Consider the following 27569-nt stretch of genomic DNA (forward strand, 5'->3'; position numbering starts at 1 on the left):
GTGGCCCTCCAGCTTGTCCAGTGAAGCACCCACTAACAGCATTTCCATCTTGTCTGGATGGAGTTTCAGTTTATTAATCCTCATCCAGTCCATTATCAGATCGAGACACAAATTCAGCACAGAAACCGGCTCACCTGGATTGGTGGAAAATGAGAGGTAGAGCTGAGTATTGTCAGCATATTGCTAACTCCTCAGCCCGAACCTCCTGATTACCTCTCCCAGCAGTTTCATATAGATGTTAAACAGCATGGGGGACAGTATCGAACCCTGAGGAACTCCATGACAAACGCTATAGCACAGAGCAACTGTCCCCCAGCACAACCCTCTGGACATGGTCAGCCAGGAAAGAGCGGAACCACCATAAAGCAGTGTCCCCAACTCCCAACCCAGCCAGCCTATCCAGAAGAACACCATGGTCAATGGTGTTGAAAGCCGCTGAGAGGTCCAGGAGTATCAACAGGGTCACACTCTCCCTGTCTCTCTCCCGGCAAGGTCATCGTACAGGGCAACCAAGGCAGTCTCCATACCAAAACCTGGCCTGAAACCCAATTGAAATGGATCCAGAAAATCTGTTTCATTCAGCAGTGCCTGGAGTTGCCCGGCCACAACCCACTCAGACACTTTGCCCAAATAAGGGAGGTTCGCTGCTGGTCGATAGTTAACCACCACCTTTGGGTCCAGGTTAGGCTTTTTTAGGAGTACTGTATAAACATATGTTTATCTTTGTTCATAAATAAACAACATGCTGCATATAGACCACTGTTCAACTTTTGAGGATCCATGAAGGGGGCACTGCAGAACAGGAAACACCCTTTCCTCTTTCTGATGACAGGACCCTGGCCAGAGACTTTCTTATGTCAAAGGTAAGGTTTATCCTGGAAAAAGTTGATGGAAATGTAACTAGCTCTATTAAAATTTAGACACAAGGAAAAAAATCTAGTTTTTCTGCACATTTATTCATAAGGAAAAGATGTTAACACTTAATTTTCTGAATCACATCCATTCAAACTAGCTTCACAAACCTGGTTAAGGAAAATTATTAGGAATTAGAAGTATATGTAATTGTCCTACAATGACTGAAATCTAAGCACTTCAGTGTAATTTGATAATGTTAGCGTGTCTTTCTGAGAACTATTAAGAGAAAAACAATACATATTTGACAACAGGGTAAATAAATGTTAAGCAACAGCGAGTTCTTAGCATCAGTGTAGGATAAGCACATAAACAAAACATGAATCAGAACAAACACACTCCAGCTAACTTAATTCCTGGACATACTATACATCTTGAAGTACTTTTTTTCATAATTTTTTTCAACATATTATTGAATTTCAAACTTAAGAAAATCCAAATATTCAGTTCAAACTCACACTACACTATAATTTTGTCTATTTCCATTTTCTTTTTTTTTAACAAGTAAATAAGGACAATATTTTATATTCTGACACTGAAAGAAAGTTATTAAAACACCAAAATAGTTTCCCATGTATTTTATGTATTTTGCATTTTATGTATAAAAGGTCCAGAATGCATATCCAACGTCGTTCCCAAGCAACTGCTTTTAAGGGTTAATAAATACAGAGTTCATAAGATTTTGGCACATAAATACACAGAGGGATTATGGCACATACATATATATAGAATGGTAATGATATTGATAAATACCGAAATCTATAAAACATAAGGATAGTCTTAATATGAGCTCTATTGATTTTCATAGGATTTGGAGATATTTTTTTTTTGCCTCTTGGATCAACAATTCATACAATACAGTTATACAGAGTTCTATAAAGTGCTTCTTCTTTCTTTCTCCCCATAAAGATCTTTTAGCATGCCCTACAAATCAATAGAAGTGTTCATCTGTCACTGTTGGAGACCCAGTTTTTTGAACTTGTAATAATATCTGCAAAATATCAATTTCCATATGAGAAACAACTCTCAATGCTACTTTCTGGAGACAAAAGTCAATAATCTGATGAAACTAAATGCAGTAGTTTGTTGTTACAATAAAAGCAGAATAAATTTTTTAGATCAAAACAATTCTAGAGCATGGTATGTTGAGCCTATTATCCAAGAAGACTTGTTAGAGTGTTACACACAAAGCCAAACATATTAACAGTGTGCTCTTTACTAAAATTGAAGGACGAACAGAATTATACATTACAGCCCCAGTCATCTGTCTCCCTTTTTTTCGATTTTACCCTCTAGCCTGTTATAACATACCAAACAAGCAGACAAGCATTCCTCTCCGTTTCACTATCACCAATTAAAATGTCCTGTCACTGATTAATAAATGTAATTATATTAATTGAGCAGTACAGGACAATTTACAATCATTTCTGTTTTCAATGTGTTATAAATTATGTTTAAGAAATTATGATTTACCCACAACTACCTAGCAACTTCAAGGCTGAATAGGGATTTGAACCCAAGTCCCAAATCAGCAGTTTCAAATGCCAGAAATGTGTGCTCTAGATTCTTACCATATTTGTGTATTCCAACATGTATCTGTCCAAACGGAACTAGGAACATTTACCTGTACTTTTAAATCCTGCACCCCAACAATCCTAGACCAAGTGTTCCTCTTGTCCATTTAAGGAGCTTTTACAATAAAGAAAAATTCTCTGTTCTTTTTTTTCCTTTTTTTTTTTTTACCTTCTGTTGATCCTGGTGGAAAGAACAGCGCTTTTCTGTTCAGTGGACGCTGGAGAACTTTCAGTGGTCTATATTCTGGAGAAGCTTTAACAATAGAGCAGATTTCTGGTAGATTACATAGATACTGAAAGAACAAAATAGGAAAATTACTTATTGTGAAGAAGAACCGTTTAAAGTAATCAAACAAGAAAGTGAGCCGTCCCCTCCTTCTCATGCAGAAGAGATCAACAGAAAAACAAGTGCATTGGATATAGGACTTTGGAACAAGAGGAGAGGAAAGAGAGGGATATGAGACAACCAATAACAGAAGGCCTTTTAGTAATGGAAGAGTGGGAGGAAAAGGCGGGAATAGGCAGGAGTTGGAGGTCATTGGCAAGCTTGGCAGCAGGAGGAAAAAGGGAAGTTAGTAGGAGAAAGAGCAAGGAGAACATAAGACTGAGTTAAAGTCAGATCTAAGACATGAATCTAAACCCTATGTTTTCAAGTGCCCCGGAGTACAGAGTGAGGTTTTGAAAGAGGTGGGAAATCTATTTTAGAACCACTTCCTACAGGGATAGAAGTGCAGGCAAACTTGATCCACTAGAACGGACAGTATACGTTTACCCATGGGGGGAAGGGTCCTTGGTGGAAGGTGGTGCGTCCGGAACCTATCCCCACTGGAGTGAACCCACACAAGGGGACTGGGCCAGACATCCTTGCTGTGGGATCATATGTGCGGTGCGGACTACACCTATGAGAAAACTGACCGATTGGGAGAAATTTGGGATGGTGTTTTGTTAAGGGAAACGGTTGTTACTAGTGACTCTGATGTTATATGGAATGATTTACTGTTGTTTAACAGTCTTGTTGGACCTACAGAAGTTGTAGTTCATCCCTCCCCTCTTCATGATATAAGCAATTTGGTAAATACGTCTCCTGTCATTCACAAAGAAAACGGGGAACTGCTATTGTCACAAAATGAAGCCAATCACACTTATTCTGAGCCTTGTGGCGCAGTGGTTAAACTGTTGTACTGTAGCCAAAACTGTGTTCATGACCTGGGGTTCAATCCCAGGTATCTGGCTCAAGGTAGACTCAGCCTTCTATCCTTCCAAGGTTGGTAAAATGAGTACCCAGCTTGCTGGGTCAGGGGGCAATGTGTAGCCTGCATAATTAACTTGTAAACTGCTTGTAGCACTATGGGGTGGTATATAAGCAGCACGCTTTTTGCTTTGCTTTATTTGTTTACCATCCTTTTCAAAAAGGATTTGATTTAATATTTGATTTAAAGTGTGATTTTTTTCATTACATACACAAACCCTAGGTTCACATACTTTCTTTCCCCTATTCTCTGTAATAAACCCAGAAGAGGTCAGAAACATCCAGTGGTTGGAATTTTAACATTTTGGATTACTCCTCTGAGAATGGCTCAGACAGAATGGCTTCATCTTTGGGGGATTCTGCAACTCTAACAATTCCAAGCTCTAGAAGCATTCACATTCCCCTTTAAACTGACCAGAGTTTCTTCTTATGTTTGAATTCAAGGGGAATTGAACCAATAAACCATGATCTAATAGCAAACCAGAATAACAGATATCTTCTAATTTGGGCTTGTTTAAATCACTAGTAGGCAAATGGTAGTCTTGCATATGTTGTAGGATGAGTCCATCAGCTCCCCAGGCAGCACAGTCAATGATGTGGAATGCTTGGAGTTGCAGCCCCATATCATCATCTGCATTTCTATCCCAGTCAATGCACACAAGGCAGCATACAGAGCTCATTACTCTCCCACTTAATTATCCTCAGAACAACCCTGTGAGGTAAGGTTGAGAGAGTGTGAGTGGCTTCGGGTCCCCCAATGAGTTTGAAGCCAAATGGGGAGTTGAATGCAACTGTCCTGAATCACAGTCTAGCCATTACACCACACTGGCTCACTTTACCTCATCTACACAGTATTGCTCTCTACTCCTCCTCCATTAGTTTAACATCTCTAAGGAGGAACTTTGGAAGCTTTAGCTATAACTATGTGCAGTAAAGACAATTTTGACTTATGGCAATGTTCCTAAGGTTTACTAGGTTTAAAGTGCTCAGAAGTGGTTTACTTGTCTTTCCTTCTGGTAGGACTCTGTGATCATGCTGTACCTTTAGGGCCACACAGGTGGTAGGCCTTGCAACCTCTTCAACCACATGTTTCAGTTGAATTTGGCTTGTCCTTCTCCCGGATCTGAAAGCTTTGGCTTTGGCCTTTCAACTAACCCATCTCTTCCTCGAGGTAGTTCAAGGGGGAAAAGAAGCAAAGATTGTCCAAAGACTGCTCAGGTTCATTTCAGCTTAATCATCTTAGAAATGCAGAGCTAGAAGGGATCACTGAGTCTGGTCCCTGTCAAAGAGGCACAGTGGGGAATCAAACTCCCAACCTCTGGCTCCGCAGCCAGATACATCTGAAAAGGGCCATGTTTGTAGAGGAGCAAGTCAATCTGGAAGCACTGTCACTATCCTCAGTACAAGCAAGCTCAGGCTCTCAAATGGGTCTGCAAGAATGCAGCAATATCTGGCTGTGGATGGTGAAAATTGTGTCAAATGGCTAGCATTCCTCATGACACCAAGACACCTCCCTACCAAGCTCTGGAGCAGCTTCGCCACTATTTTATAAACAAAGGGGAAGATAATTATATTTTATATATACAGGTTACAGCTCCTGCAGCAGATAAAACAGTAAGACTGATTACAGCTAACACAGAATGTACAAGCTTCATAGAAGCTGTAAGTCAGAAGAAAACCCAATGTAAAAAGTGAAAAAAGGAACATACTGCAGTGTTTCTTCTATTATTACATCTGTCTTCATGTGTTGAAGATAGGAAAAGTTGAGTTTTGAAATAATTTGTGATTCTAATATATTCTGATTTTATTATTTAATTGAGAGCAATTCCAAGATACTGTTATTTAGGTCAGTACTGCAACAAAGACACATATAAATAAGAAGATAAATAACCTGCTGGATGTGTCTTTCTGGAGACAGGGATGAAGGAACAATTTCTTCTGAATTGACAAACAAACTGCAGGAGTTTGGCAAGACATCTTCACTGAGAGAGACTTTGTGCACCGATGACAAATCCAGCTGTACCAAAACAGAACAAAAAGGGAAGGCGTGACCAGTAACACATATCCAAGCAAGTAGGCATATCTGGCTTTGGTGCCAGAGTTGATGAGTTTGATTCCCCACTGTGCCTTCCATGAAAAAGGCAGCCTATGTAGCCTTTAGCAAGCTGCACAGACTCAGATCACCCCTTTAAGAAGGGAATGGTAAATAGTTTCTAATACCTATAAAACCCTGGAAAAGGTTGCCACAAGTCAGAGTTCTTGGCAAGCTTTCCAGTGAAGCTCCTTCCTTGTCTCACATTAACACTGTGGAGAAACAGTGGGAAAGGGAGCCGAGTGACTAATAATGGTAGCACAGTGAAAAGCAGAAGGTAGTCATGAAGTCTCTTCTCATGGCCACCCCCTGGTCTGCATGCCAGGAATAAGTCATAAGAAGGAAGACAAAAGGCTATTTGCCTTTATCAACTGTATACCAAATTAGCATGGCAATACTGAAAAATCTTTGAATGTATAACTAACAAGTTTTCTGAGTAGCATGTATTAGACTAATGACAGCAAAACAATTTTCAGTTTTGTCTGAATGTCCTTGAAAAGAACTATGGTGTATCAGCTAGAACAAAAGAGGACTTGGAAAAGTTACATTTCTAGACTGCAAATCTCAGCATGCCACCTGCTGGACACTATCATTTAAAGAGCTACTTTACTAAACTCTGGAGTCAGACCTGGATTGGGAAGATCTTCACTGAAATTTCTGCAAACTACAAAGCTCACATTTGTGTCGGTTGAATATATACCTTCTCTCAAGCTCACACTCCCATGGGTACTGTGAGAACATTATTGGAGGACGGGTGGGATGAAATATTAATTATTAAAACAACCACTGAGACAAACAAAAGTATGTAATCTGATGAAAAGAGAAACTCAGCTCTGTCATCTTTTCTGCAATAAATACAGCAATACATATAAAAACCACTCCTACAATTATTTTACCAATACCATTGAAATCTGTACCATTTACGTCCACCAATGGGAGTTTCACTCTCATGTGAATATTTTTTTTCTTTCTGCATGGAGGGCAATCACTCCATAGGAAGGGCAGCCCACAGTTTTCATATAACTATTTAAAACATTCTGAAAAACAGAATGTTTTAAACAGAGCCCGAAAAACCCACAACAACCATTCTGAGAAACACTTACGAACTTAATATTTATGTGGATAAACGTGATACTCCTAGCTGTAACTATAACTGGTTTTGAAATATTTTTGAAAGCAACAAAAGAGTAAAATATTAAAGATATAAACACATTAAATTCTATTTTATCATTCACATGCAGTAAAATAATCAAAATTCAAATAACTGTGGCATTTTTATTAAGCATATTTCACTAACCTCTAAATCTTCCGGCTGCAGAAATGCTGTACTTGTTAGCAATGCTTTATTCTTTCCTGGGTTCACTGCTCTGGAACTGATTTCCTATTCAAAAATACAATTTAATCAAGAGCAAATTCCTAGAGCTGCTGTTAATTTGATTTCATGCAAAAATATCCCTCAACCTGCAGCTCTATTCAGTTTCTACCTTGATGTCTAAACTGAATGCCTTCACAGGCGGGAAATCATTTTAACACAGAGAACTGGATTCTTCTCTGTACAGTACACTTTCCTTCTATACCAAGATACTTTGAACTCATTCTGAAAAGACCTTGGGTTTCAAGGAGAAAGGTGGGGTAAAAATATTTTAAATAAATAAAATAAATAAAACACAACTTCAAGTAGAGCTTTGTAGGGTCCTCTTGACTCAAGTCTGGACTTACTTTGAGGAAATGACAAAGTTTAGAACTAGACATGAGTGATGGACAATAGGAGAGAAGAGAGAACCAGCATGATTCACATGTCCAGCTTTCCCCAAGTTGCTGCCCTCAAAATACACTGGGCTACAATTCCCATCTGTTCTAAACACCAAGGCATTAGTTTATGTTTGCTGGAGACAGTGACAGTTGTAAACAAACACATGTGGGGAACTCCAGCTTGGAGAAGACTGTGATGACACTCAGGATGTTGCACTCTATGAGAAATAGGTTGACATTCCATCAATGCAGCTGGATGGCTACCTAAGCATGGAAAAAGCAGTGCCTGCAAAGAAATTTAGAGTGAAGCTTGCATGCACCCATAGATTCTATGAGCTTAATGCCCTTTGATATGTCTAGGATTTTGGTCCCTGTATCTTCAATCTGCTCTTGGTAAAGAACAAAAATCCATGCCATTTATCTGCTAATTTATTAACTGTTAAACACAAAGAATATAGGTTCATTTTAGATGTAACACTAAATCAGGATAGGTAATGTGCAGCCTGATTTCTAATAGCTGTACTACAAATCTTAAAATTAGAATTAACTACAACTGTAACTTTGAATGATTATATACATGATCAGCTTCTAGGCATATTATTCAAAAAGGCTAGTGCAATGTAAAGATGCAGAAGATACTTACTGTGAAACATTTTTATTGTGTATTTGAGTGAGAAATGCCTGGACCACAATAGTTAATAAAGAAGAACACCATGCAAGAAAATAGCAAAAATCAAGACAACAGTTGATAGCAGTGCACAGTAAGCATTCTTAAGAACAGACTGTGGCGGAATGCCCACGTCACTACGTCACTCCTGTCCATCATATGGAGCTCAGGTGCAGGAGCCTATGATAGGACAGGAGGGGCGGAGCTAGAGTGACAGGCAGCTAGAGAGAAGGGAGAGTGAGGAGACTGAATGGGGAGAGGAGAATATTGAATTGATAGAGTTAAGACAGAGCTTGGAAAGTTGGAGCGTTAAAGAGAATAGGAAAGAGAAGGAATAGTGAATAGATAGTCAAAGAGTACTGTTGATGTATGTGCTTGCACATACTTATTTGGGAATAAGTATATGCAAGCAAATGTGTAATCAAACCCAAGTACTTTAATGAGAGATCTTAAACAGCAATAAACGAACATTTGTGATTTACATCTGTGATTTACCAACTAAGAGATCAATAAATCTGTTATATTGGCAGCACGCGTCTGAGTTACATATATTTGGTAGTAGTGTGGACTAGATCCACTGGAGGCAACATAAAAAGAGGAAACGCATCCAGAGGGTGGACCTGAGAGTTTGGGAAGAACCCCGAGTGGACGCGACACAGACCTACAGTTAAAAACAGTACTTTAAACCAGTGGTCCCCAACCTTCTTGGAATCACAGACCGGTTGGGGGGGGCAGGCTCCATGTGGTGGTGGGGGCACCCCCGTGCTCACAGATAAGCATTGGGCTGCGGACCAGGGGTTGGGGACCCCGCTTTAACCAATGCAGATGAAAACAGAGGATATATTTGTTTGGAATCTGTGCTGGATCATGTAGGGAGTGGGAGCACATTAAAAAAGTTTTTGGAATTTGGTACCCCCACCTTTCCAACACATGGTTCTGAACCAATCCCTGAATATCCATGGGAGTCCTTTTTTCCCCATATCATATGAACTCAAAGCAAACTATCTCTTCTGCCTTTGTCCATAAGACAGGAAGTTCCCAACGAGCAAGCTTCCCTTTACAGATCTTTGATTGGACCATGATCTAAGCTCGGGGGGAAAAGCTAGCTACACGGGCCACACTGACCACCACAAAAAACATCTTGCAGAAAACAAACCACCACAGGATTTCCTTCCCAAATAAGAGACCGCATTAGTACATTTTTCACTATACCAGACTATGACGTGCCTCATTATCTTCTGTCAGTTTTTAGCTCTCATGTGATCCTTTGCACTTCCACGTCCTTGTCTCAAACTTCCTTGCTGTCTCAAGCATGATTGTAAAATGCCACAGCAAAACCACTTACCATGTTGGCACCTGGCTGTTCAGAAACTAACATTTCAACTGTAACCCCACAAGCTGCATTTGGCTTGCTTTTTCCAGATGAGTTTGGTAAAACAGTGGAGGTAGAAGTGTTTTCCAACATGCTTTTGAACTTCACTTTTTTCTTGCACTTTGTTTTCTTAGGGGACTGATTATCAAGCTGAAATAAGATGAGGAACTGAATTTTAGCACAACTAGAGCAGTAGTTTAACACTTTCCTCTCTTGATAAAGAGAGCGTCCCCTCAGCATCCCCTCCCACCACCTAGTGTTTTGTAATTTTCTCCAGTCAGCTTCGAAATAAAGACCGCACAATAAAGATGCCAGCAAACTCCTGCTAGGATAATCAAACCTTCTTTACCTTTTAAAGAAGATGAATTTTAAACTGCCGAATTAGCATCACTTATAGTCTGACCCAGAGGTGTGCCCCTCCTGCAAAAAAAGTCAACCGGTGTGGCCTTGAGCCAGCTGCACAGTCCCAGGGCGCCCTCAAAAGAAGGGAACGGTCAACCACTTTTGAATATTTTCTACCTAGAAAATCCTGAAAAGGTTTTTAGTAAGTCAGAATTGACTCAATGGCACTTGATAATGATAATTCAGCACTAGGTCTGTCAGATGGAGGAGCTAAAATGAAGAATCATGGAAGGAGAATCAGCAAACAGAAGGAAGTTTTTATCATCTCTCTCCTACTAGTTGATTTTCCATGCAAACATTTGCCCACTGTATATTATTCACTATCAAACATGTTTTGTCAATTTAACTTGAACAGAGATGCCACTCTAGGTGATTACAGCATGTTATCAATTATAGTCCCTGCGCGAGTAAAACTGCAATGACTAGTGCAAGCTTGCTCTTCTGAAAAGCTGCACGATGATCTCACATTCATTCTCTAGTGGCACCATATTTTTTCAAGGGGGAACTGTTATCCCACTTCTTTCCCAGATTTATCAATAAAGCAGGAATGTGTCACAACAGCTTGTAGTTGTCAATACCTGAATTGGAAAGGAGTTAAGTTTTCTTAATTACTTGCCGGCAAAACAATTAGCACATCAGCTGATGAATCTCACAACCGTGGCTCACTTTCACTGACAGAAAATGCAAATCTCTGTCAACCACCCATTCAGGACAAAGCGGTTTCCACTCAACACGGACAGCATCAGATGCATGCGGTTAACTCATGGCCAGTCTTCCCCTTTGGCACACTAGGTGCATAATGCTGGGATTCAGAAGAATGGGGAATGGGGGTGAGGGAAAGAAGCAGGAAGATGCTGGTGGATGGGACAGTTTGTGCCTCAAATCCCACTCTGTGTCTCCTGTGCTAGCCTGCTGCCTTCCAGTATGATCAAGGATGTTATCCCATTGCCATTTGTAAAATGAGAGTTTGGAAATAATCTGACAGACTGAACATGCTAATGTTAACATTGTTGCTTTTGCATCAAGGAATGCAATTTTTTAGAAGTAACATTCTGAATGTTTAAAATGTTTAAAACAATAACTTTCAGAACATTATACTGTACTTTAGATACATCAGTTAGCTTGCTGTCCAGTTAACAAAATGTAACAAGCTTAACATTAGAATGTTAGCACATTTAGGTTTCCAGGCTCTAGATCCACCTACCATAATAGGGTATACCTGTGGAAGAAGATGTCTTTCTTAGACAACAAACATTCTTGGGCCAGCACGAGAGTAATTAGCTCAGTAAGTTGGAACACCTGACTGTGGAACCAAGGATCAGGAGTTTGATCCTCGTTGGACATATCAGGAGTCTGTGTAACCTTGACCAAGAGCAACAGCAGAAGTGGTAAATCCTTTCCGAGTACTTTACACCCAGAAAATCTCATAAATTCGAATCAACCTGATGCCCCATAATTGCAGAGCTGTTCAGTCTGAATCCCCCCTGTGCCCTTCAGGAGAAGGGATGGCCAAGATCACCCATATCATATATGGCTGATGTTACATGCCCTGTAATCTGTGCAGATTTGGGCAAGCTGCACAGTCCCACTGCACCACCAGATGCATGGACTGGTAAACTACCTCTCAGTATTTTATCTAGAAAATCCTGGGATTCCATGCAAGACTTGCTAACATATAATTATTGATTATTAACTCTTTTTATATCTATGGTACTGCAGACCACAGTGTACAGAGCACAACCCATGAGCATCAAAATTAAGCACCTGTGTGTTTTGGTTTGGAAGCAGTAAGGAGGCTCCAGGTGATGGCGATCCAGATGCTAACTCCTTTGCAGGCAAAATTTTGTGCACTTGTTTCCCTACCAAAAAGAAACAAAACAAACCACCCTTCAAGTAATCCAAGCAAGTTCACTCTCCCATTTGCCATGGTCTGATCAGCATGATTGTTCATTTACTCCCCAGAGCCTGAGCTTTTAACACCTCTGTCCTTTTCATTTAAAACCATGGTGGAATGAGATTCCGAAAAGTATTTGTGCAAGTTTAAAGCCAAGGTGTACCAGTTACTCTGAAGGAATTGCTGGTTCACATGGCAGCCAGAAAAGACTTGAGGTGCTCTCGGTAGCCAGGAGAAAATACAATGATTTGCACTTTCACTAACATTATCCTTAAGCAAGCAGATAGTCTGTGACCAGCATCTCGTCTTGCACCAATTAGTACTGCCATGCCCAGCTATAGAGACGGTGGTATTTTTAAACCGCTTCTTTATTTCGCTACTGTGTAAGTCCCCTTCCCATGCTTATCTCTTATCCTCATCTCCTTCTCTGCATTTTGGAGAGCACTCATTCATGGGGTTGCCATAAATCAGAAGTGACTGTGCGGCACATAACAACAAAAACAAATACAGCTTTTTAATTTATTTCAAATGGTATTATTTACCTGCTACTATAGCTGAAGCACTTCTCAGGCCAGAATGCAGTTTCTGTTTGGATGGTCTGTCATAGATAAGAAACTAAAACATTAGTCTCTTATTTAAACATTCAAGTGTTAAGGAAAGCAAGGAGATGTTTAGCTACCCCCTTTTTCATGATCAACATTACTTTTTTGTTGGCTAGTCAACATGCATCATATACCATATATATATATCTATCTATCTATCTGCTAATGACTGATCTGGAAGCAACATGACAGCACCTAAGAACAGATCAGTAGTCAATAGAACAGTTCAGGTGGTCATTTTGCCCTGACATGATGCTCTATCAGTGTCACCAGAAATGCATTATTCTGGGAAATGTCTTCTGAAAGATGAGATCCCATTTTTCTTGCATGTCAGCAAAAATTTCCAAGACGGCAGTAAGAGCTGTAACAGCCAAGAGAATTTCTCTCATGCACATGCAGCAGAAATGGTGAAGCAGAAGAACTTATGGCTATGAAACATTTTCAGAACAAAGGCTCCTTGGAGAATCATTGTGAGAAGAGAGAATCAGATGGCGGAAGTGACCTAATATGAAGCACTTAAGCCTTCTGCTCACCACAGCTACAGGGTTCGATATGAAGCAAATTGGAAAGCTGTCAACCCAATGTCCTTACCAGGTAAGGATGGCCTGCTCCAAAATCATGAGGCCAAATGGCCCACACAGCACCCTAATTAGTTAGCTCATAGGAGACTGGTGATTCCAATTTCACAGAAGGGAGACAACTGTTTTGGATTTTAGTCTATCAGTTCTAAGAGCAATAGCTGCCTCTTGAGAGTAAATTACACCCCCATAATAATATAGCAGCTGGGTGAGATTTCAATTTCCCACTGTGCCTTTTGGGAGAAGAGCCAGCCTGTGTGGCCTTCGGCAAGCTGCAGAGTCCGAGGATGCCCCTAGAGGAAGGAAACGGTAAACCACTTCTGAGTATTCTCTTATCTAGGAAATCCTGAAAAGTGTTGTCATAAGAATTTATTTGATAGCACATGATGATGATTATTAAGCATATAGTCATGTGCATGCCTATGTGATATGTAATGATTTTAGACCTAAACTGTGATCTTCAAAGGAATGCATATAGACACCACTGAGCTTGAACAAAAAGCAATCTTAATTTTTCCAAATGATCCCCATGATGGAATTACAGTACACTATTTCTTTTCATAAAAAATTAAAAGAAATATTATACTTATATCTTATATATTACCTTGTAATGGTCCAATCTTGACCTCCTAAAGTAGGGATTGAATTTAACAGGGATTTAAGAAAAATTTCTAATGTGACCGTCATAGTAAAACACAATACAAATGACATACAGTATTTCCACATTAATCATTGGCCAAAATAAGCAAAATATGCACCAGACATGAATTGGGAACCAGGACACTATTTACTCAAAGGATGCTGGTGATGTGCACATAGAGAGTGCTTAATCCTTCCCCCGATCCATGCTTCTCTTCCCCAGTTCACATCCATAAGTAACTTCATTTCAAAAAAGGGGAAATTGTTTTAACTAAAATGTTTATTGGAGGATCCTAAGAATTTCTTGTATCAAAAAGATGAGCAACAAAAAATGCTAAAGTGAATTAACAGCTATAAAGAATGAGTAAAACTGGTTAAAATGCAGAAAGCTCAAAAATCTGGGCCATATAAAGAGAAAATAAAAATGCATATTGTTATTGCTGATCAACTGAAATAAAATAAATGGGGAAAGTGGAGGAAAGAGAAGAATTTGTTGGAAGAATATCCCACTCTTCCATGTCAGCCCCAAGTGGGGCACAAGAAAGCCTCCACAGCAGATTGCAGGATCGGCAGACAGCTCCTCATTTGGTGCTTCTCCCTTGAATTGAACCCCCCCCCCCCAACACCTAGTGGTGCAAAAGCACCATACTGTATCTGCTGCTGACTGTTCATTCAGCCTTTAACAGAACAGATGTTCACAGCTGAATTTACAATCATTCCCTTCCTTAACCCATTCAGAGTTAGTTACCGGATATGTTTGAAAGATTCGGCAGCTGCTGCATCTTGTCAATGTTGATAGCTTTGCTTGTATCCAAGAGAGTTGAATTTTTGCCTCCAAGCCTTGGTCCTTGTGGACTAGCACTGCTTTCTTCTGAACAGAGAAGACAATATGGTAGCCCCCTATTTTGTTTTGAACTCAAGAAATTCTACAAAGTTAATGAGGCATTTATAAGCCAATGTCTCTGGAACAGCCCTGAGAGGTTTCAGTAGGCCTTAACAAATATATTAGGGATTGGGGCACAAAGCATTCAAACCCCATCCTCTAGGCCCCACCTCAAGAAGACCTGGCTCTTCCATAATTTTAAGCATATACAATGCCAATAAACTCTCTCCCTATACTATATTCCTCCCATACATAGAAAAAATAAGCAATGTGTACCTAGACTTCTTTCATCCCTGAGTATTTCTGGTGAAGAATAAATACTTGTGTCATCACTACATTCTGTACTGTAGCTCACAGTGGAATCTGCATCCAAACAGTCCAACAGAAAGTCTGAAATACCTGTAGGTAAAGTCATTCCTGGGATTCAAGGCAAAATGGAAAACAATCACCACACTGTCAGTCAGAAATCACTACCCCTGTGCAACACTGGAAGGCATACACATTCAATTCTGACAAAATATGCACTTTAGTATGGAAACAAACTGGGCAGTACAAAAATCTATGCATTTCAAATGCCCAATTTTTATTTCAAAAATTATTGGGCGGGGGGAGGGGGAAATCAATCAGCTTTAAAACCATTCCACCAAGGGAGAATGTTTCCCCTTGCAGAATAGGCCCAATGAAAATCCTCCATCTAAAGGTGTTGTGAAGGGAAGACATCTTATAATATTTGATGTGGGAGTCAGTCACATAACAGAAGTCAAATGTTTAACCTTTTATTTATTTTGTTCACATTTGTTGTTGTTTAGTCGTTAAGTCGTGTCCGACTCTTCGTGACCCCATGGACCAGAGCACGCCAGGCCCTCCTGTCTTCCGCTGCCTCCTGGAGGTTGGTCACATATTTCACCCTGAATTGGAGCTTAAAAGTGGCTCTAATTGAAAAAGTACAGATAAAATTGTAATAGTCATAATATTAAAGCACAACTGAATTAAAAGAAATTACAAACACAGCAAGAACATACGCCCATCTGTGAAATGTCCCTTCCTGAATGAACCAGTCAATCAACAAAAGCTCATTGTAATTTTTTAAAAATTGTCTTTGAGTTGAGTCCTGGCAGAAAGAAAACAGGGATGGGGCCCACCTAAACTCCTTTGGAAAATAGTTCCACAACCTGGGAACAGCCCTCAAGAAAACCCATTGAAATAAAATGTACTTCATCTCAGTATTCTTAGGCAGACTCACCTGATGTACTTTCATTATTTCTCAGGCTCTTTCTACTTGCTGAATTTAAAGTCAAAGAATCCTAAGAGCAACAGTAAAAGATGTGGGCAATAAGCAATGATGTAGGGGCAATGTATTTATTTATTTACAAAAACTTTTAGCCGCGCCATTACCAGTGGTCTCTGAGCAGTGTACAACAATATTAAAACTTTAAAAACATTAAAACCATTAAAAATCAGCAATATTATAATATCCTATATTAAAAACAGTAATTAAAACATTAATACTAATAAATCCTGCTGCTCATATGGCCAGCTAAAGAATACTATTTAATTAAAATGCTGGCTAAACAGAAAGGTCTTTGCCTGGAACCAAAAAGCCAAAAGTGTTGGAGCCAGGCAGATCTCTATAGGGAAAGTGTTCCAAAGTTGGGGGGCAACAGCCGGGAAGGCCCTATTTTGACATGCCATCCCCCTCACCTCTTTCAGGGATGGCACCTTTAGAAGGGCCTCCTGGCCTGATCTTAGAGGATGGGCAGGCTCATATGGAAGAAGGCGGTCCTTTAGGTCACTGGTCCCCAACCTTGGGCCTCCAGATGTTCTTGGACTACCGCTCCCAGAAGCCTTCACCACTGCCGCTGCTAGCCAGAATTTCTGGGAGTTGAAGTTCAAGAACATCTGGAGGCCCAAGGTTGGGGACCAGTGCTTTAGGTAACCTAATCCTAAGCCGTTTAGGGCTTTATACGTCAAAGTAAGCACTTTGAACTGGGGCTGAGCAGCAACCAGCAGCCAGTGTAAATTTTTCAGAACCGGCGTAATATGAATCCGTGCAGCGGCACCACTTACCAGCCGCACAGCCCGGTTCTGTGCCAGGTGCAGTCGCTGTACCATTTTCAAAGGCTGCTCCACGTATAGCACGTTGCAATAGTCCAGTCTGTGGACTACTGCAATGAGATTGTTCCCTATAAACTGACATTTCCCAGAATGAATTCCTATGAATGATGCCTCCAACAGAGGGACTCCATTGCACAGTCACTTCTTCAAGATGTGCTGTAATAGTTCTCTCATGAGCAAAATGTTGTGCAAGCAACAATTGCCAAGAGCCATGGATACGGCTGATATATTCCCAAGAAGGGCATGAGTAGCTGCACTCTTTAGTCAGGCCTTTGAGAATCTTTTCCCTAATTACTTTATTATTTGACTGCTTGATTTTTGCTTTTTAAGTTGATGCTGTTGCCGTTGACATCCTGGGACCTGGGTTTTTATGTTTGGGGCACTTGTTGGGTTATGGGGTGGGTTTTTTCTTTTCTTCCTGATATTTTCATTTCACATACACATTCTGTTGTAAGTTGCCCAGAGTAGTGGCCTGCCACTAGATGAGTGGGGTGGAAGTTAAATACTAAATAAAAACTGCTATTGCCTCTTATTCTATTTTTAGGTTTCGTAGGGTTTAAAAGATTTAACGACAGTCATACCTTCAATGGAGTAGTGTCCATTTCTTTGACATTTTTATTCATCTCCATAGTCCTGTTTTCATTACAATTTAATTCAACACTATTTAGAAAAGAATACAGCACAATTATGGACCCATATTTTTCACATGTAAAATCTCCTCTGATATTTGGAAAAAACAAACCTGGTCTTGTCATTTGGAACTGTTTCCCCAGTATTCTTAATTTGGAATGATTCATCAAGTTGAAAATCTCTCCCAAGATCAAAGAACAGAGCATACAGAATGACTGTTTCATACCAAAAATAGCCATGTGGCATTGTAAGACTTAATTAGTTTTTATTTTTCATAAGCTTTCACGTGTCTCAGAACACTTCTTTGGATGTGTGCTTAGGCACACAGAAGCTTATGAAAAATAAAAGCTAGTGAGCCTTATACACGCAGGTGCTACATGACTGCTTTTGGTATAAGTTATAAAAACAGATTAACATGGCTACCTGCTACATAATAGAAAGATTACCATATTATACCTCTGTTCAACTGAAAGGCAGTCCATCTGAGTCACTTCAGAAATTTCTCGAATTTTTGGTAAACTCTTTTTAATGACATTTCCAATCTTTCCTATATAGAAGGAGATAATTTATTAAAAACACAAGTTGACAAAGCTATGAAAGAAAATAATGGAAATTTTAACATCTATCTTATAAATTGAACTGGTTAGGGCATGATTTGAGAGCTGATTTAGATTTTTGAAGTTGATTTAAAATCATATGGCAGTCACATGGTTTTTGAGCCAGTGTGTGCATCCTCTTAAGAAAACATTTAATCTGTTTTTAAACTGTGTTGTATATCTGTTGAGGAGGCTACATTGGCTTTTTAAATCATTGCAACTGAGTATTTGTTCTATGGCCACCTGCCCTCACGCTGGCCATCTGCCACCACTGTTGTGTTAATTTTATATTTCAAAATTTTCTTTCCAACTGACGTATTGAAATGCCAGTGTTACATATTTTAAAAATAATAATAAAACAGAGGTTTCCCTCAGCCAATGGAAGCCAGACAGAAGCTCCCCTTTAAGTAAAATTTTAAAGTGACAGCAGCCTTCCCTCCTTGAAAACATCTGAGTAAGTTTGCCCAACAAAGGCACACACAGGGGAGTGAGGCAACCAGTGCAGGCAAGAGGGAACAAGAGAAATTGACAAGATATTGACAAAGCCCCACAGCTTCTAGACTTGCAAAGGAAGGAGCATTTTCCCTCTCTCTGGCTGCGTTTTTTAAATGTATTTCAAACTAGCACATCACTATATCAATATAACTGAGAGAAAAAAATAAAACAGATCAGATTGTAGCCTGGCACAGGTGCACAGATGGACACACAAACACAGAGATAAAGACAGAGAGAGGGAAACCCACTGGAGAAGGAGAGGAACGCAAACCAGTGAGTGGTGAGAGTGGCAAACCCTAGGGACACAATTTACACCAACAGAGGCATTCTCATATGCCAAAATGATTCAAACTAAATCAATTTCACAAATGAATTAAAATAAACAACCCTCCTGCATCCAGTAAAACTCATTTTCTGACCAAAAAACACACTTCTCAGGAAAATCCTAGCTTCCATGTGCATCATGTAGTCACCTCTTTAAAAATCAATTTAAAAAATGCTAAATCCAATTCAAATACTGCTTTTTTCCTAGTGTAATTGTGCTCTTAGACAATAACCCAGAATCCACACAAACTACTTTAATGTAGAAAGAGTTTAGGTATCTGCCTGTTTTCTTTTCATTTCAAAGGTATTTTTATTAAACTACTTTTAATACAAGGATCTTCAACCCTGCTCTTCAGTGATAATTAGTTCCTTTTCCAGTTACAAAGAGTACATTACATTACAATTTCAATTAGATGGGATACTTTCATTCCGTTGTCTCACAGAAGATATCACACGGTTCAAGTTCTGGTTCATGCCAGGCCTTGTGCCACTGCATTCAGATTTGTCAGGAAAAGTGATTAAAAATAATGTACAATAAAACAGTACAGTTACTACAACGCTTGCCATTATGGTAAAAAAATAGTTATTACAGAATCATGCAATTAGACAGTAACTACATGAATTGTAATACTAAAGGTATATTATGATGCAGTTTTAAAAGTATCTGTTTAGGCTCTCCTTGTGAAGTTCTGTGGAGCTGAGAGGGGAGCAGACTTGCCAGTGACAAAAGGCCGACACATGCTGCCCTCCAACTCTTCAGTTCCAGGACAGTATATGTTAATTAGAGATGGGGGTATTCATATACGCATAACCCCCCACAGGTGAAAATAACAAGGGTCTGTCCCCTCACCATTCCACTGTGGAAGCGGGATGACAAGCCTCTCTGCCAGGTCACAGAGTGGCTAATCCACTGCAGACAACAACGCGATAGAAAGGCTCTGCCGAGTGCACGCTTGCGGCGGAATGATGAGTGGACAGTCCGGCCCCCGGGGTCCAGACCCTTGTTATTTCCACCGCTGGGGGGGATATCTGTATTCGTATACAAATACCCCCCTCTCTAATGTTAATTCATATTCAGCAAATTCTCTCCAAGACCAGCAAATTTTGATTACTCCATACAGGAAAAAAAAAAGAGTCAGCTAATCCCAAAGATTTACAGCACTGAACAAATGAAAACCCACAAAGATCATTACCATACAGGTTTGGCTCTTTAAAATGGAAATAATTCAAAAGATCACCCTAACAGAAATGTAACATCAAGGAATCTATTCAACTCTCCAGAGATGTGCAAAAACTTTGTTTAGCTCTTTGATTGCCATCAGGTTTTACTACCAATGTCATTGGTTTTACTACCAATGAACAATTGAGGCCATGCAGTTGCTACTCCCAAGACTTACTGCATCTTCAAAAGGAAAAAAGCTCCCCCTTCTGACAATTAAATCAAATACGTACTGTGCCCAGGAAATAATCTCATAGCTGTAGCCCATGTGGTAAGATTGTTATCATTATGTAAAACCAAGTAGTTTCAAATTACAAGATTGTAGCCATGCTGAAACATTTTCAAAGACCCCCCTCCTTGTTACATTATTAGGAGATATGATGCTATGAAGCTTAAAAACAGGTTGCGTGAATGAGCCTGAACTTCTGAAAACACAGGGTTTATTTATTTAACATGCCTCCTTTCTCCCCATAGGAGAATTGAGGCGGCTTACAGTCAACTGAAATCAGACAGTAATTCCTATTAAAGACACTATATATAGGGAATACACTAAAACAATCACACATGTAACAGTATTTTTAAAACATTTTTAAAACATATCAAAAAATTAATATGTACAAGTAAAATCAGATTTACAATATGCTCCTTGATTTAGGAGAGAGCTGAATTGTTTAGGGGCAGATTAAAACTGGTTTCACTTTCGGTGAAGCCCAAGCAAAACTCAGAAAAGTGGCTGTTGCTTTTATAGGCAACACTGCAAGCAATCTCCAAAAGTGGAGACCTGCATTAAACACCATCACCTCTAAGTTACACTTTTGAGCTAGTCCACTTGCACAAGGCCTATTTATATGCTATACATAACTAAAATGTAGCTGAAGGCTTACTTCTTCTTGCTGGTAGAGGGTTTCTACAAACCTATGACACATCACTCTCCCACTTTAAAAACTCTTAGATACACATAATCAAAAGCAATGAGACTATATCCCCCAAAATATAAAAATCTTTTGGTTTAAAGTAGAACGTTAATGCTGCGCCTCCCAAAGCAAAAAATTCAGAACATCGATCATTCTCTCAATTTTTCCTTATAAGTATGAGAATGCTGGTACATCCCTCTTATACCTTACATCTTACCCCACGTAAACAAGAAAGTTGAATTCTCCTTTTAGAGTTCCTTAAAAGGTCCCTTCATGGATTCCTGCCTTGTCGTGGCGAAGGGGCTTGAGTAATTCAGAGAAGCTATGGGCTATGCCGTGCAGGGACACCCAAGATGGGCAGGTCATAGTGGAGAGTTCCAAATAAATGCGATCCACCTGGAGCAGGAATTGGTAAGCCACTCCAGTATCTTTGCCAAAAACAAACAAACCCATGAACAGAAACAAAAGGCTAAAAGATATGATGCTGGAATATGAGCCCCTCAGGTTGGAACACATCCAACATGCTACTGAGGAAGAGTGGAAGACAAGTAGCTCCAGAACTAATGAAGTGGTTGGGCCAAAGCCGAAAGGATGCTCAGCTGCACAACCCCTTCTAGAACTGACACCAAAGAAAAATGTTCTTGTCATTATTGTGGACTGGAATGCTAAAGTCGGGAGTCAAGAGATAAAAGGAACAACAGGTAAGTTTGGCATTGGAGTTCAAAATGAAGCAGGTCAAGAGCTAATAGAGTTTTGTCAAGAGAACAAGCTGGTCATCATAAACAATCTTTTCCAACAACACAAGAGGCAACTCTACATATAAACATCACCAGATGTGAAATACCGAAATAAGACTGATAGTATTCTCTGTAGCCAAAGATAGAGAAGCTCTATACAGTCAGCAAAAACAAGACCTGGGGCTGAATGTGGCTCTGATCATCAGCTTCTTATAGCAAACCTCAAGTTTAAACTGAAGAAAGGGGTAGTCAGGTATAATCTAAACCAAATCCCTTATGAATACACAGTGGAAGTGAAGAACAGATTTAAGGAACTCGATTTGGTGGACAGAGTGCCGGAAGAACTATGGATGGAGGCTCCTAACATTGTACAGGAGGCAGCAACAAAAAACATCCCAAAGAAAAGGAAATGCAAGAAAGCAAAGTGGCTGTCCAACGAGGCCTTACAAATAGCAGAGAAGAGAAGAGAAACAAAATGCAAGGGAGATAGGGAAAGTTACAGAAAATTGAATGCTGACTTCCAAAGAATAGTAAGGAGAGACAAGAGGGCCTTCTTAAATGAACAGTGCAAAGAAAGAGAGGTAAATAATATAAAGGGAAAAACCAGAGATCTGTTCAAGAAAATTGGAGATATTAAAGGAACCATCTGCATTGAAATTGTCCATTCCCGCAAAGATGGACGTGATAAAGGACAAAAATGGTAGGGATCTCACAGAAACAGAAGACATCAAGAAGAGGTGGCAAGAATACACAGAGGAATTATACCAGAAAGATCTGGATGTCCCGGACAACCCAGATAGTGTGGTTGCTGACATTGGGGCAGACATCCTGGAGAGTGAAGTCAAGTGGGCCTTATAAACCATGGCTAACAACAATGGCACTGGAGGTGATGGCATTCCAGTTAAACTATTTAAAATCTTAAAAGATGGCACTGTTAAGTTGCTACACGAAATATACCAGCAAGTTTGGAAATGTCAGCAGTGGCCAGAGGACTGGAAAAGATCAGTCTACATCCCATTCCCAAAGAAGGGCAGCGGCAAAGAATGCTCCAACTACCGTACAATTGCACTCACTTCACACACTAGCAAAGTTATGCTCAAAATCCTACAAGTGAGGCTTCAGCAGTATGTGGACCAAGAACTCCCAGAAATACACGCTGGATTTCGAAGGGGCAGACAGTACAAGTAGCTCCAGAGCTAATGAAGTGCTTGGGCCAAAGCTGAAAGGACGCTCAGCTGTGGACATGCCTGGAAGTGAAAGGAAAGTCTGATGCCGCAAAGAAAAATACTGCATAGGAACCTGGAATGTAAGATCTATGAACCTTGGTGAGCTGGATGTGGTCAAAAAGGAGATGGACGGGAATGGGCAATTTCAATGCAGATGGTTATCATACCTACTACTGTGGGCAAGAATCCCGTAGAAGAAATGGAGTAGCCCTCATAGTCAACAAAAGAGTGGATAAAGCTGGACTGGGATACAATCTCAAAAATGATAGAATGATTTATTTCAATACGAATCCAAGGCAGACCTTGCAACATCACAGTAATCCAAGTTCATGCACCAACCACCAATGCTGAAGAGGCTGAAACTGACCAATTCTATGAAGACTTACAACACCTTCTAGAACTGACACCAAAGAAAAATGTTCTTGTCATTATTGTGGACTGGAATGCTAAAGTAGGGACAGCAGTATGTGGGCCGAGAACTCCCAGAAGCATAACCTGGATTTCAAAGAGGCAGAGGAACTAGGGACCAAATTGCTAACATGCGCTGGATCATGGAGAAAGCCAGAGAGTTCCAGAAAAATATCTACTTCTGCTTCATTGACTACACAAAAACGTTTGACTGGGTGGGCCACAACAAACTATGGCAAGTTCTTAAAGAAATAGGAGTGCCTGACCACCTTATCTATCACCTGAGAAATCTATATGTGGGATAGGAATCAACAGTTAGAACTGGATATGGAACAACTGAATGGTTCAAAATTGGGAAAAGAGTATGCCAAGGCTGTATATTGTCTCCCTGCTTATTTAACTTATATGCAGAATACATCATGCAAAAGGCATGACTGGAGGAATCCCAAGCCAGAATTAAGATTGTCGGAAGAAATATCAACAACCTCAGATATGCAGATGATACCACTCTGATTGCAGAAAGTGAGGAGGAATTAAAGAACCTCTTAATGAGGGTGAAAGAGGAGTGTAAACAATGGTCTGAAGCTCAACATCAAAAAAACTAAGATCATGGCCACTGGTCCCATCACATCCTGGCAAATAGAAGGGGAAGATATGGAGGCAGTGATAGATTTTACCTTCTTGGGCTCCATGATCACTGCAGATGGTGACAGCAGCCACAAAATTAAAAGATGCCTGCTTCTTGGGAGGAAAGCGATGACAAACCTTGACAGCATCTTTAAAAGCAGGGACATCACCTTGCCAACAAATGTCTGCATAGTCAAAGCTATGGGTTTTCCTGTAGTGATGTATGGAAGTGAGAGCTGGACCATAAAGAAGGCTGACCGCCGAAGAATTGATGCTTTTGAATTGTGGTGCTGGAGGAGACTCTTGAGAGTTCCCTGGACTACAAGGAGAGCAAACCTATCCATTTTGAAGGAAATCAACCACGAGTGCTCATTGGAAGGACAGAGGCTCCAATACTCTGGCCATCTCATGAGAAGAGAACACTCCCTGGAAAAGGCCCTGATGTTGGGCGAGTGGGGGACAACAGAGGATGAGATGGTTGGATAGTGTCATTGAAGCGACCAAAATTAATTTGACCAAACTCTGGGAGCCAGTGGAAGACAGGAGGCCCTGGCGTGCTCTGGTCCATGGGGTCAAGAAAAGTCAGACATGACTAAACAACAAAAAAGGTCCCAGGGGGTATGTGAGAGAGAGACCAGACTCCACTTACATAGTACTAAGCCCATTAAAAACAAGATTCCCTTTCCCCAAATATACATTAACTGGACTGGGTTTATGTAACTGTGGATAGGGCTGTGCTGCAAATCTGCTATTTGTGGACATGGACATTATCACTGGACTACATGTTTGCAGATAACCCGCAGTAAACTTTTTTTTACTGTGGTTATTTGCAAACAGGCATGAAACCTCTGGAAACACATTCCGATTTAATGAGATTCCTTGCATTAAAGCAGAACAGGAGCAACTACTGGTCCACCATTGCCAGGAGGCTTCCTGGCTACCGATACCACCAGCGTCAGAGTAGCAGCTAAGAGTCCTTGTTCACTCAACATGCAGTAAAAAACTAAGTTGCTGCCAGGCAAAAGCAATTTTGCAGGCTGGTCTGTCCCAATGTACCTGGAAAGGCTTCCAGCATTGGCTGATCAGTGATGCCATTCTCGCCAAAAGGGCAGCTCCAGCAACTCTGTTTTAGTTCCATGTCCAGAAGGTGAGGACTCTGCTGCCCCAACCCTGACACTATTAGTAGCCGGGAAGCTCCTCCCCAGCTGGCCCTATAGTAATGAGCTTTCAGTAGTATCTGAGAGGCATTTGTTCTGTTCTGTAAAGCATGTTATATAGCCTGCATCTATGGCCAGAATTCTATTGGTGTTCACACAAAGTGTGCATAACTTGCTGCAGCTGATGGACAAGGTCTTGGGTGTATCTCAGTTAAAAAACCAGTTGAACAACAGGGATACTGTAGTATGCATATACTTTCTAGTAAGCAAGCATAGGGATGCACTACATCTCTGTCTTCTGCTATTTTCCTCTTTCTGAAAGAAAGAGGAAAATAGCACTTCCCCCCCTCCCCTTTACAATCCCCCAGTTCTCAGTTATCTTGCAGGACAAGCTGTCTGAGCACGAAAAGTGTATAAAAATGCATCAGGGATAGAAATTTAGCCCTGCAGTTCTCGGAATGATCACATTGGACAGCAGGTGTAGGTCCTGTTCACTTTATTGAAATAGTTCTAATCTACCTTGTATCAACAGATCTCAGTGTAGAAAATCAATAAATTCCCTTATCGGCCATTAAATCTGCCATGTCTGTTGGAAATTTCATAGATTACATGTGGGGCTTTAGAGCTGCATAATGACTTTTACAAGCTACATTAGCTACAAATAAAGCAAACACAGAACAAGCTGGGGTGGGGAGCCTTTGGCCCTCCAGATGTTTTTATACTACCAATTCCACTATCATTGACCATGGCAGGTGGAAGTCCAGACAATCTGGAAGGCCAAAGGTTCCGTACCCAAGACATAATAATAACTTTGTACTGCCAAGTCAAACTATGGGGACTCTCCTAGGAATTTCCATATACGAAGCAGTCAGACATAGTTTAGGTTTCACTTCTTCTGGCGGTGCTCTGAGACTATGCAGTTTAGCCAAGGCCATCCAAGTGGTAGGGTATATAACCTCATCACACCTTACACAGCGTCCCTCTAGGACATAATTCGTTCTATATCTGAAAGGAGGAATCAAGAATGTAATAACTTTTTCATTCCAATACAGTTCCACACCCATCAAAGATGCTTCATACATTTCTCAATGTAAAAAAAAAAACGTTTCTTCCCAAAATTACAGGGAATCGACCTGATTCCTTTACCTGTGATTTGCAAAGGACAGGAACAACAATCCAGGTACCTGCTCTATAATAACACTGACAGACTTTCTATCTTGCTTATTGGAAAATAGCAGCAGGGATCAGATTTGCTTTGAATGAACATGTCTTTAAATAAATATGACTCTGAAAGGATGTTGTTGGTAAGGACCCAAACACATTCATAAACACCCCACGCTCTTCCCACTGTTTCACAACATAAACTCATTTATATTTTGGCTAAACTAGAAACACATTCTCACTCCTACACATTACTTACACACCAATTAGTAAATAAAAGAATGTCTAGGATTTTGATAGGCACAAAGAAACAACAAATATTGTAATCCAGCCATACTGGATAGTGAGGACTAATTGCATGGGACAGAAAGATTTACTTTTGACATAAGCGTCAGTACGTCCTTTGGCTTTAGCTTTCATTCTGCCTGCAGATGCAGGCACAGCTGGCAGAGGAGAAGCACAGTGTACATTCTTTTGAGCCCGGCTCTTCCTGGAATAGGAACGCAATTTTATCCAGTCCATCTTCTGTTTGTTTTTCCTCCCTCCACAGCTGTGCTGCCTACAAGAGTAAAACAGCAGTAAGAATACACGGCCTGAATCCATGACAGTTCAAGACAAAGGTAGGGAAACTGTGGCTCACTCTTATGTTTAGAACTAGAACATCAACAGTTAGTAGCCCCAACCAGGAAGGGAAGGTGGGAACTGCAGTCTGGAAATCTGGAGGGCCTGAAGCTGGGCAAACCTGGTCCACAAGCTTCACATCCCCAACAACACAAAAGAAAGAAAGCAGCAATCCATTGAGATTTGCAGAAATGAAACTTGGGGGGCCAGCTTGCCAAGTGGTTGCAGGAGGTAAACAAAACCTTTCTACAATTTCCATAGTCAAGTTCAAAAGTTGCTATTCTGAAGAATATCAAACTCACACCATACACTGGGCAAAAGGATACCAAAGGGACTGTTGTTAATCTCAGTAAATGTTGCTTCACAGAAGAATCAGTCCCATAGAAATTTTTACAATGTGGTTACAACCATGTCCTGGGAAGTTCATAAAATACTGTATGGTGCAAATCTACCTGTTTCTGAAAGAAGGCAAACAGCAGCAAGCAAAGGACTAGCACTTGGGGAGATTCTAGTGTGTGTGTGTGTGGGGGGACTCCAGATACCTGCAGCCGAACAAGTCTGCAGACCACAGGATTTGCCCTCTGGATTATATGCACCTGTGTGTAATGAAATGATCAACCCCTTATCCTTGGGGCACACACAGCTCCTCTTAATAGTAATTCCATTAACGCGATCACCGCCTTCCAGAAACTAAAAGCAAAGGTTCCCATTGGACGTCACGGC

General features: G+C 40.4%; 1 protein-coding gene across 6 annotated transcripts; it reads right to left on the bottom strand.

The window, feature by feature from the left end:
- Positions 1–1712: 1712 nt before the first annotated feature.
- MEIKIN (meiotic kinetochore factor) lies at positions 1713–27569 on the bottom strand. Of its 6 annotated transcripts, none has more exons than XM_078385746.1 (14): positions 26603–27219; positions 17818–17908; positions 17313–17391; positions 15860–15920; positions 14893–15033; positions 14482–14604; positions 13699–13723; positions 12457–12512; positions 11785–11879; positions 9592–9768; positions 7125–7208; positions 5627–5752; positions 2656–2779; positions 1713–1903 (listed from the first exon to the last, which is right to left on the bottom strand). In XM_078385746.1, exons 1-14 carry the CDS (start codon positions 26826–26828, stop codon positions 1857–1859), a joined length of 1455 nt encoding a protein of 484 aa, XP_078241872.1. In that variant the 5' UTR covers positions 26829–27219; the 3' UTR covers positions 1713–1856. The 6 variants fall into 6 exon arrangements, with proteins under 6 accessions (XP_078241872.1, XP_078241874.1, XP_072846276.2 ...); XM_078385748.1 differs by lacking the exon at positions 1713–1903 and adding an exon at positions 27443–27569 and having other exon boundaries at positions 2463–2779; positions 26603–26784; XM_072990175.2 differs by lacking the exon at positions 1713–1903 and adding an exon at positions 27299–27372 and having other exon boundaries at positions 2463–2779; positions 26603–26784.

The sequence above is a fragment of the Pogona vitticeps genome, chromosome 2 (genome assembly GCF_051106095.1).
Source record: "Pogona vitticeps strain Pit_001003342236 chromosome 2, PviZW2.1, whole genome shotgun sequence".
Lineage (NCBI taxonomy): Eukaryota > Metazoa > Chordata > Lepidosauria > Squamata > Agamidae > Pogona > Pogona vitticeps.

Bases quoted from the DNA above. Each gene is read 5' to 3' on its own strand.
- MEIKIN (XM_078385744.1), bottom strand. From the start codon at position 26,828: ATGGATTCAGGCCGTGTATTCTTACTGCTGTTTTACTCTTGTAGGCAG. The intron at 14,605-14,892 runs GTACACATTGCT...TTCTCTGTTCAG, and splicing joins CAGGGATGAAAGAAGTCTAG to AAGAAAGCAGTGCTAGTCCA. The intron at 12,513-13,698 runs GTAATATATAAG...TATCTATGACAG, and splicing joins CAAGATTGGACCATTACAAG to ACCATCCAAACAGAAACTGC.